The 11,906-nt window shown below is 40.2% G+C and overlaps 2 protein-coding genes across 6 annotated transcripts in view; both read right to left on the minus strand.

Annotated features, from left to right (window-relative positions):
• Window positions 1–4,265, minus strand: part of arhgap24 (Rho GTPase activating protein 24) — a 91,174-nt gene extending 86,909 nt beyond the window's left edge. The window contains exons 1-3 of one of the 5 annotated variants that reach the window (XM_031578379.2): window positions 4,211–4,225; window positions 3,244–3,305; window positions 2,146–2,270 (exon numbers count right to left, since the gene is read on the minus strand). Coding sequence is in view for 1 of the 5 variants with exons in the window: in XM_031578377.2 (XP_031434237.1) it covers window positions 3,244–3,305; window positions 4,211–4,218 (70 nt within the window). In the remaining 4 variants the exon portion in view is untranslated. Of the gene's footprint in view, window positions 1–2,145; window positions 2,271–3,243; window positions 3,321–3,518; window positions 3,536–3,891; window positions 3,998–4,210 lie in introns of those variants that run through there. The other 4 variants (XM_031578378.2, XM_031578381.1, XM_031578377.2 and 1 more) reach the window with 4 other exon arrangements.
• A 3,480-nt stretch (window positions 4,266–7,745) lies between these two features.
• Window positions 7,746–10,955, minus strand: esm1 (endothelial cell-specific molecule 1). Its single transcript, XM_012840294.3, has 3 exons — window positions 10,081–10,955; window positions 9,317–9,463; window positions 7,746–8,986 (listed from the first exon to the last, which is right to left on the minus strand). Exons 1-3 carry the CDS (start codon window positions 10,385–10,387, stop codon window positions 8,910–8,912), a joined length of 531 nt encoding a protein of 176 aa, XP_012695748.1. The 5' UTR covers window positions 10,388–10,955; the 3' UTR covers window positions 7,746–8,909.
• Between the last annotated feature and the right edge of the window lie 951 nt (window positions 10,956–11,906).

An 11,906-nucleotide genomic window follows, 5' to 3' on the forward strand; every position in this document is an offset into this window, starting at 1 on the left:
AAATATATATAAAGCATATGGTTTGCTGCTTCTATTCATAATAGTCAGTTGATGTATAAAAGCACTGGCCTTTCCCAATATAGTTTTGTACTCTGAGAATGAAGGCAAGCCCTCCTATTCTTTTTCAAAAAGCACCCATTACTGCCCTTGTGATCCGCCAATCCACAAGGACACCCGAGGCTTTTTCCACCCTCTGCAGAAGGCTTTAATGGTTTCTCCTCTTTGCTGGAGCTACACTGCATCCTGTTCCCGTAAAGGACACACAAACAGGAACTCAAAATACTGCGCAGCTGCAGATTTCGCTGGTGTTTCGACAGAGGTTGTGCATCCACAAAATCTTGGTTCTATTATATCTAAAACTGTCTCCAGCTGAATGGTGTGAAAACAAACAGAGGTATTTACTTCGAACAGAAAATAACAACTGATCAGTGTGGGCCTCACTGAGAGGTGACAAAAGCCCTCCATCTTTCTAGTATACTTCCCTCTGAATGACTATCTGATAACAAATTAACTGAGGTCTCAGTACAAGTTTGGTAAAAGGTCTGGGAGTTTTAACCCGCCTCCTGATCTAGTCTTACTCAAACTATTCCAACTCTGGTTTCCTCTGCCACGACAGTGTTGGGCTTAGGGCCTGCTCAAACCCCAGCTCCTCCCCATCACCTGCAGTCTTCCTTCCAATTAGGACACACAATCCATGTGTTTGCAAGAAATCAGCACTCATTCTTTAGCTTTACCTACCTAATGCAATCTTCAATGACTCAAAACTCTGAAAATGTTTGAACCAGCACTTGCTTTGAAGGCAGAGGATTCTAGAAAGTTCTGTTCAGTTCATCCATCCCAAATGGATAAGTCACTGTGGTGGGCCAGGCGTGATTTGTACTGTGTATTATCCATAACCATATGCTCTCAGTGGGGGTGCATCTGGCTATAGGATATCATAATGACCATAACTCACTGATGGCTGGCTGCTGATAATCATTATTTCCAGTAGATTAGTCCCCTGTACCATGATTTCATCTCTTCACAGATATTCGAAGCTCAACAGACATCCATCATTCCTCAAAATACTAAAAAAAAATACTGTTTGCCCTGGAAATGCATTTTTCCATGGGTGTCCACCACGTGACCTCACTGTATTCATTCCAGGGACAAAACACATGCAACCTCAGTGACACATGATGTCATTAAGGCAACAGAGGGAGCCATCCTAGAGCAAATAAACTCCACAGCCACCCCTACAAGAATGTGTGGGGGCAGGACCCTCACTGGAGACCCCAGGACATAACAGTCTCATCCTTTAGGTTCCCATGACATCCATATCCCACAGGCTGAGACCCCAGAGTCACAGAACGTCGGTCACCAGGGGTCATCGCGGATTATAAATGCCAGATAACAGATGACAACAGTATGGGGCTGGAGTACTTTAAAGATGAGCACACGAGTGCTCTCTGATGGTCGGTTGAGTGCATATGTATTGTACAGAAATCACAAATCGTCCGCTCGAGGAGACCTCTGAAGATCCATGTGCAGTACAAAGGGTGGGCTGTCCCTGACTGATGAAAAGGGAGATCCAAAGGGCCTCAGGAGGATGTGTTTACAAAAGTGAGGAGGAGAGAGAAAGAATCTGCTTATTTGGTGAGATTCCACTGTTGACACATACCACTGAGCTGACTTAGATCCGGATGTGAAATAGTCTAAGACTTTGCCCTATCATATGTTTGGATGCAAACAAGCAAGGAATGACTTGTTCAGACACAAGTTACCCTTTAAAAAAATCTGAAGAATTTTAGAATAATGGAGAACTGTAAATTAAGCCAAATTATGTACAAGTTGGATATGCATAACTCAAAGTTTCACAACATTCGATAGATGTAAATACAGTATTTAGAACAGAGAGAAATTTTGCAGTGAGACATTACAACTGATATGTAATGATTTTCAGTGATGCCCAAACAAAACACATCCTTCTCAAGACACTTCACAAATAAACAGCATGCACATCAACTGATATCTGTGAAAAACACTGCCTTTTTAGGCATGACTAAGCACCCTCAGCTTTGCCCTGGCCATCATATTAGACATCATCTGTGACATTCAAGGAAATGCTATTTACAGGTTCACCAATTCAGCACTGCAGTGACTCACCTATGTATTTCCGACCAATGTCCCTCTACTGCTCCTGTGAACTGCAAGCTGTATGCTGCGTATCTCGCTCCTGACCGGTTGAGACACGTCTCTTTCCCTCTCCAACAGCTACGCATCGGTCTGCTCTGAAAGCACAGTGTGAGTCAGATCCAAGCTATATCAGATGACAGACATCACCACGGATACTGTAGCCAGAGGCAGGAGTTTGCACACTCTCTGGTCCTGGTGAAAGGTGCTGTCATAGGGTCAACGCCTCAGCAATGTTTACAAGCTGCTCTTTGGTAAGCCACCACTCATGCTAGATCTCAGCAGTGGAGGGATATCAATCGATCACTGTCAGATTTGGCCACGTTCAATGTCATCATAGTTATTAGCAATATGACTTGGGATGATTCCAAGTAAGATTGTATGATTTTCTATTTGATCACATGCTAATAAAGTAACACACCAATGGATTAGTTTTGGGTGAAATAACAGAGTTTTGGTAATAGGTGGTCTAATGATTAACTATTTTATTAATTCATTAGATGTATGCTTAAGGTCAATCTTTGATGATCTTCCAGTAAAGTCTGGCACTGTCAATGACCTCACACGTTCAGATGATCACTTATTAGTCAATTTATTTGATTGTCCATAATGTACATAGCCTGTTCACCATGTACAATCCTCAGTTATTCTCATTTCTATTCCAGCCATACAGTCATTATATGAACACATTTCAACACTGCATGTACAAAATGTAAAGTGTGTGTATATGCACAACATGCACATTTTCAAATAAGAATAAGAGAGAATACAAAAGAGAGAAGAGCATTTTGAGGTACTGCACACACTTACACACTGCAGGTTATATCATATTAACAGTTAGAATCTCCTTTTTTCATTTATTGAAGCTGCGCACCCCCTGAAACTTAGCCTATGACCTTGAGACTGATAACTTTCGAGACGGGTTACCGTAAGTCGTCGGTCAGACCATTACCTCGAGCACCTGGCTCTCCACCAGCTCTTGGTGCAACCTCAATCTGCTGTGTTTTAACACAGTACACAACATCAGTGCTCTTTCTGGCAGGGGCTACGCAGCAGGTTCTGGAAGCTTACTTGTGGTGGTTGTGAAGAGAACCGGATGATATTCGAGCTGGCAGCCTTTGAAGCACGCTGGGCTGGGGAGCAAATGAAAGCTGTAAGTCAAACGTTAGCCTGCAGGGTGTCTGAGTTTAAACGACATCGTTGTACCCTCATTACTACACACAACCTCAAAACACGGCAGTGAGCAAGCATGACTCTGCATTTTAGTTCCAAACTATTATGTAGACTCTGACTCAATAGATTATGCGTCGTGTAAGCACTGCTAATTACATAGCATGGCCTCGAACCTGTTGTTTGTATGACTTCAGCTACACCACTGCAATTCAGCCATAACAGCACGCCCAGCTGTAAGCTAGGCCTACACGAAACGTTTAAACTTTAAAGCAACACTGTGCAACAATTTGCCACTTCCTGGAGTGTTTTAAGAGCAGCTACTTGTGGTATCTTCTTCAAATTACTTTAGGCTGGATATGGTTGTGGGAAGGATACACTCAGTTGTCGTTACCACTTGCAGTCAAGACCATAAGTAAGAAAAGCCTTCACAGTAGGACATCGCCAACAATATCACCAAAAGAAGCTAGTTAGCAAGCTTTAAACAGTGCCAAATGGGCTGCTGTTGGCGGTTTCTGCAATGTTTTTGCATGCCTTTTAGGTAGGTACCTCGCTAGTTTTAGACCAAAACTTCATGATGCATCTTTAAGGAGATATCTGTTGTAAGGTCCACAGACATTGTCATTAAAAGAATGCATTGTGTTGAAAATGTATCGAGCGTCACTGAAACAATCACCAAGGCCACACGTGACCCAGGCAAATTGCCACAAGAGCATTTCAAAGAAAATATTCCTTAGTTGTCTTCACACCTACCTCTACGACACCTGTTGGCTATAAGCACTAAATATAACGAATATAACTTATTAGGCTCAATTTAATTTCAAATGTGCTGATGTTAGTACAACTAATTATGTAAAGAGAATGATACCTGTGCATTTTGGATCTTTTCACATAATTTTCGCACGTGCGAAAAGTCAGTAGATGTTCTTACTTTACTGCTGCAAGATTAAACTCTGGGTACTCTACTGCCATCAAGTGGTACAGTATTGATAAAGCAGCAAGGACGCCTGAGTATTTTAACACAAATTATGTAACTGCTAGTGTCACAGTTGAACCGATCATATTTAATCTGGATTGTGTCGTCAAATAAAAATAATACATATAAACAGTATTCATATGTCATGAGTAAAAGCGAAAAGATAATTTTGAAAATGTTCTCCTTTAACAAAAGCAAAATATGAACATTTGCATGCAATAATTTGCATTACATTCAGGTCTCATCACAGTTCCTCTATTTGATTTGAATAAACTTAAGACGGAAGAAATGTTGAATGCTGAATTGCTTAATGCACTAAATGTACATGCACATTTTCATGAAAGCATGTAGCAAATTAAGAAACACCTTGTTTGTTTTACTCAAGGGGTTTGACAATGAAGAGCATAATATCTGCTTTTACCTTTTGTACAAAACAGTACAGTTTATTATTGTATACTGTTGTTTTCAATTAAAGTGAAAAGTGAAAATGCTCAGTCTTAGCATGCTAAGTTTATATTCCCCTCGTCAAGTATGCACTCATGTTTGTGTTGTGCTTCCTGTGGGTTAACAACCACAAACATGGAATACCAAGTTCTCAGACTCATCTTTGTGCGGTCTGACAAATCCGAGTCATGTGACATGTGGAACACAGGGAATTGTGGAATCACTTTTCTCCCCAAACTTCTTTGTAGTCTGTAAATGATCACAAAAAAGACTAGCCTGATGACAGATTGACAAAACCTATAAGAGACACACTTATGATGCAAGGTATTTAAAAAGGGTTCTCAATTTACTCTGTTTCTTTCCAAAGCATGAACAGTGCAACTATAAGACATTTTCCAAAACATATTTTTGCCTTCTGTGGTGTGTAGAAAAGTTACTAAAACAGACTGAGACTGTAACTCAGTGTCTCTCAAAAAGGAAAACATTGTTTTGTGTAGCCCATTTAATGAACAAGTCAAGGTATATTTGTGTAATGTTGATGGTTTTCCAGATCTGGTCAATTTGAAGTGTTGGAACCTTTCCTTAGTGTGGTTTGGAGATGTTCTCCAGCAGAAAGCACTGAACTTTTGAGGTGATTTAAATGTTTCATACATTATATGACGTGCACATGAAAAGACTAGAAATGACTATCATATTTTCTGAGATAACAGGATCTGTGTCAGGGGAGGGTGGGGTTTGTAAGGATAACATTTGGGTTTAATACAGGTCTGTGGTGCCAGAAACGCCATGGGGAAAAATTAAAAAAATAACAGTGGAAACTTGCTTTGTCTTTGAAGAAAATGAAACATTAAATAAATCAAACACAAGTGACGAAAGGTGATTTGTTTTCATACACTCACAGCAATCAGTGCATTAATGGAGAGCTCATTGTAGCTACATTATCCTCTGGACTAACAATATAATTTACATTCATATCAGCTCAATTAAATGAAGATTAGAGGACTCGAGAAGGAAAAGTACAGTTATTTCAATATATTCTCAACCAATGGCAGAAAAATGCAAAAAAAACATGCATTTCTTTTCTACACTATTATATTTCTTGTGTAAGATACTTCATTATTTCTGCTGACACACTCCTGTTACCTTTGTATTGTGTTTTCACTACACAAAAATCAAATTGTGGGCTCTAGTTCTCCAGGTCACAAGGGTAAGACCTGGGCTAAGTATTTCCATTTCTTCATTGGTGTCTGCGGTGCGTTCCTAGAAGTCTATGAACCTGTCACTAGTACACTAGTAAGCCGTCAGCACTGGCCCTGTGTGCTCGCTGAATGCAGGAATGTGTAATTATGGCTTCTCAAGCTTGTCAGAGTTATTGGATGGTTCCAGACAACTCTCAAGTGCCATAACATTCCAAACCCCTAATCAGTTCACTCTCTTTCACAGGTTCTTTAATCCCACATTTAGATATCCGACTCATTGTTATTTTAGTTGTGGGGTGGGGGTGGGGGTTACTCTCTCAGACATCGTTCAGTTTCCTAGAAAGGTCATGTTGTGTTGATATTCATCTAGCACGCCAGCTCCCTCTAATAAACAACTTGTAGAGGCTTTGCTTACTGTAAATAGGGGCAACGGTGTCCTGCACTATAATGGCTATTTACTGCGCCGCACCTTTGTGTTAGTCTTGCGATGCTGACGTGCTTGGGGGAGTCAGATAAAGAATATTTCTCACCAGTATTTTCCTGTTATTCAGTGGTCCCTTTGTCTGGCTGGAGAAGTCCCTGCTCTTTGGTTCTCAAGGGAACTGCCAGAACCTGCGTGCCTGAGAAGCAGAGCAATTTCAACACCTTCCCCAGGCAAGTTCATCAAATCACACTGAGCCCCCTCCACACCCACTTACATACACTCCCCTTGGTAGGGTTGCAGTAGATATTTGACTTGACCAGGTCAAGGTTATCAGGCACATAACTGCTGCTTGCAGTTCTTGCATTGTGTTGCAACGCTTTCTTAACCAGTAGAAAAGTTTGCAATAATTCGTCACTGCTGGGTATCGGGAAATGCATAAAGATAATTATGGACAAATGTGAGAAAAAACTGTTTTACCAGGTATTTCGTGTGAGTTCTGCTCGATCTCGAGTTTTAAGGTGTAATGGGACTGTGATGGGACCTGTTTTTAAAACAAGTGTGTAGTCAAGCTGTTTAGTCTGTAAAGGAAAAGTTGGCTGAAATAAATTCAGCAGGAAAGTGTGTTGTGGACATTTCTATCATACAAACCATGAGTCATCTAAAAATGAAGGCCTTCATTTCAGGAAAACGTCTAAACAGGATTTAGAAAAAGTGAGCAATGCCTAATTTTACATGTATTCTAAAGTGACTGTCCGTCACAGGTTTTTAAATAAATACAGCTCCTAACCAAAGGAATGCATGTGAGAAACCACTACGCCTATCATGTCAATAAAACATGTTTGTGTGTATGTTTTTTTTAAACCGTGTGTCAGGAAAGAATTTCAGATCAAGGCAGGCGGAAACTCCGACGTCTGCGTCTGTCGAGACGGTCCTATGATGACGTGTGTCACTTGACAAATTCCAGCGTGTTCGGAATCCTGTCCCCAGGGCAGACACAACAACAACAGGAAGAGAGGCCATTTTCACAGGTGTCAGGAAAGACAGGAAATAAACAAGCTGGATGCTGGAAAACAAGCGAGTCCACACAGCTCAGAGAGGTGAGGGCCAAAACAGCTATTTTTAATACTGAGGGGTATTTTCAGAGGAGTCTCAATGAAGGTATGCCTGTTCTGGGACCAAACGGGTTACTGGAAGGGACACTGGGCTGGAAAAAGCTTAGACGCCCACCTCCCCAATTTCCCACCAACCCAAACACCCACACACGTAAACTCTCTCTCACACACATACACATACACACACACACACATGCACACCAACACCACCACCACCCAGACATCCAAATAAACAGACATTTATTACATTCAATAATACAGAAGTATTTTATTCTTCAACATCTGTGATGTTAATCAACTTTTGAATTTAAGTTTACATTTTTTAAATATCCAGTTATGAAATGTGTAATGCAACAACAACAGACAATAACAAATACAAGACATGAAGGATGTATTTCTGACCATTTAAAGATCACACATTTGAGTGTTCTTGAGGTCACATAATAATTCTGGATTTAAGGATTAATACTCACAATTCCATTATGATTATATATCTAGATCTACATCTAATCTATACCAATGATTAGATTAGATAATACTTTATAGGGCAAAGATGGGACACCGTATTTGCACCGTATGTCCATGAACTTCTCTGTGGCAAGTAGAGGCAAAACAGCATGGAACTGTACCCCCATACTTCAAACATTTAATTCAACCATCACCAAATTGTGTATGGTTACATTGCTACATTCAGAATATTGTTTTTGGTCTGGCAAATCAAACCTTTGAGACCTTGTATGTAAGTGTGTGTGTGTGTGTGTGTGTGTGTGTGTGTGTGTGTGTTTTGAGAGTATGATTGTGAGAGGAAGAGACATAGATAGGATGAAAGACAAAAAGAGGTAAGAGAAAGAGAATATATTGCATGTTTGGTATAAAATCAGCACTTCACCATTGCTTTTGAAAATATTGTATAAAACTCTGAATAATCACACCTCTGATTTATTCATTTTAGACATAATAAAATATATCATTAATTGGTCATTTAAAGCAGCACTATGTAGTTTTTGGCTTGCGGCTCCCCCTAGCGGCGAAACCTGTTGAAATTTGCTTTCGTCGCTTATGACAAACTAGCGAGTCAATAACTTTGCTAACACAGTCAAACATCAAGGACAGCAAATAAACTACTTACTAATCCAGCAGAAAGATGGCTAGCTCTGAATCGAAATCGGTACCCGATCCTAGTCGTGCATGCGCAGACAAAAAGGACTGGGCGGCTCCAGAAATCTTACAGACTGCAGTAATTTCCCTACAGACCCCCGATGGCAATGGCGGAGAGGCCATTCTCCATATTTAAAGTAATTGTAGCGGCACAAATTATTTCAAGCTGTTATTTTAAGGTAGAATTGTTACATAGTGTTGCTTTAAGTTATTAATATGCTACATTGCGGCTGAACAAACTATGAATAAGTCTGTCAGCGAGGATTCCATTTGGGGGATGTGGACCTGTCTTTGAGATGTTCCCCACTGTCTCCAGAACCCATCTCATCACCTAAAGAAGAAGATAAATGCAATGGCAATTACCGTACCGTTATTCTCTTACAACCTTCCCTTTAATTTACATTACATCTGGAGACACTAAAAATTCTGAAAGTCCATTTGTATACTTACACTCAAGAAGCCTATTGTTAAGGTGAATATGTCTCTAACTATATATATATATATGTATATGTATATATCCATCTAGCAAGTATGGTAAAGTATTTTAATATTGTCTTCAGCATTTTCATGTCTACCACAAATTATGTCTGATTTGTAGCTTTGTTGAGATAAATAATCTGATGTCACTGAATTAATTCAATTTATGACAAAAGACACTCACCAGTGGTCCCATGTTCCCTAATCTTGTTGGTCATCTTTGAAAAGAATATGAAAGTGAGACAAGCTCCAGTCTCTCTGTCACAAATTCCTCCAGCCTTACAGTTGCAGGTTTGTCTGCACTCAACTCCATATGTGCCATACAGGCAGTCTGAGAAAGAGAAGGTGAGAACTGTTCAGTGCTTCAAGAAAAATATAAAGAGAGACACACGCCATTGTAATCTAATTCAGAAAATAGCAACACATTTCAAACAATAAAACACATTTAATTGTAATTGCATTTTAAGATTACGCAAACTCAAACATGTTAGTATATTAGCCAGTATCAGAACTACAGCCCACTTCTTTTGTGGGAAAACAACCTGATGTATCAATTAAGATGGGAAAACGATTGAACATGAGAAATAATAGAATCATATATAAAATATAATAATAATAAAAAATGTCTGTTTGAATCCATAAAATCGTTTAAAGTATTCAATCTGAAACTAAATTGATTGTGCACCCTGATCTACAGGCTGTTATAGGGTGGAAGCCTACAGGTGATCACTTTAATCGGTTTTTGAGGGTCATTTATATCCTCTCGGCAACCGATCAATCATCTCTAATAATAATAAGAAACAACTTTCATGATGATATTTCAAAACACCAGTGGTAGGATTGTTGGTTGTGATAATGTATTGAAATTGAGACGTCTGAACTCCGTCACACCATCATTTACAAATGGACTGGTGCAGTGCAGGTGCTTCGATAGCCTAAAGAGCTTACCTTTGCAAATGCCATACTCATCACCATAATCATCTTCGTCTTTGTAGAAGTCACAGAAGAGCCCGGGTCCACACTTCACCCCGTGCATCCCAGACACGGTGCGGTAACAGTGTTCCCCCCTCCCCGCTGTGCAGACTTGACAGCAACCGCAATCATCAAGGACCGTCCGTCTGCACCTCTGCGTCGAGCCGCACAGGTCCACATTGCAGCGCTCTGGGCAATTCACTGCGTATTTGGCTGCGGTGCCCCATGATTCAGTCTCTTGCAGCTGTACCGTAAGAAAGACAGCAACGAGGAACATATGCATGACTAATCCGACAGCAATATTACCGCAGTTATATGACAGTGGAGGTTAAACTGACAAGGGAGGTATAACCTATACGCGAGGCAGGCGACGGTCACTTGAATGTTCGAAATTAACACGTCGTGTCGCATGGTTGTCAGCTTTAAACAAGTTTGTTTTGCACATGGTATGCCCTTGTCAATTTCCTCAATCCGGTGTTGTTGTCTATTTGCCAGCCTGCCCCCCTTGTTTTAGAAATCCGGCATGGAAGTGGGATTAGCGCGCAACTGCCATCCAGGAATTGAAATTCGTGCAAAATGATGTCATCAGTTATGTTTAGGGTTGTTTGTGTGGACGATCTCAACGGGGCCCCTTGACCCCAGGTTCCTGGCTCCTTACTTGACCTTTGTGTCAAGACACATTTGTTGCGTTGTTGTAAATATACCCGTATCGTCTCTTACCACTTCCAATAACACTAGGGGTCTGAGAGAGGGTAAGTATCGTGTGTATCAGGCTATATCCTGGACAGACATTTAGCCTACGCTGGACTCCAGCATTGCGCTGAAGTAAACGGACAAAATTGTCCACTAATGTAGTTGATTTAGTGATAGGGATTCACTAATGCAAAGTCTCTTCTTTGGAGTGTTCAATTGAGCAGTTCTTGTCGATAGGGGGCACTGTGTGCATTAAAACGGAGCCTATCTCAAAGGCTGTCTAGTCCACCTAACAGACTTCTCATAAAAATGTGACGATATGGTCTTTGATGGATGTTGTCCTGTGTGATGTTTGCCTGTGTGAAAATCTCATACTGATGTATGGTTTGAGCGGTTGGATCTTTAGTAGAAGAGCGAGAATGTCATCACCTAGCAAGCCTATGTTCACTGCGTCTGCTCATACTGTGGGGCACTGAGCTGTAAAGAACCATTCACTTCTGAAATGTTATTAGGTTACCAGGTTAGCTGTTGTTTGGTAATGGTCCAAACTATTTTGGGTGGAATGTTTTGTTAATTACCCTACTTGAATTAATTAAAACATACTAAAACAACTAAGACATAAAACAATAAACATGACTTTTTCATGGTGATAATTATTGTCACTATATTTCTTTTCTTTATTATGTTTTCATTATTTAGAGGTTTAGCCTATCAATCGTGGAAACAAATATGATGGGTGAAATAAGAGCTCTTTCATCACAGAGATGGATACATGCAATATGGGTTCAGTGATGTTTTATTAAACTTACAAACTAGTACTTAATCAAGTTTTTGAGGCCCAGGTTTTCCCTGGGCTTTTAGAGGTCTTAAGTGCTGTTACAATCTGGGTCCACTAATATTACCACTATTGGCCTACTAATAGTCCACCATATCTTATCGAATCCCATCCTATGTTTTGGGAATTGAAGGGCTCCATATTGTCTTGTAGCTAGGCCTACGCTGTTCCTGTGTGCTTAAAAATATGATGTTCATGATGAGATATATTTCCAAATCTAACTAGAGCACACAATCCAATAATGAATTATGAATTAGTATCCTAACAGGCATCA

The sequence above is a fragment of the Clupea harengus genome, chromosome 12 (genome assembly GCF_900700415.2).
Source record: "Clupea harengus chromosome 12, Ch_v2.0.2, whole genome shotgun sequence".
In the NCBI taxonomy this organism is placed as follows: Eukaryota; Metazoa; Chordata; class Actinopteri; order Clupeiformes; family Clupeidae; genus Clupea; species Clupea harengus.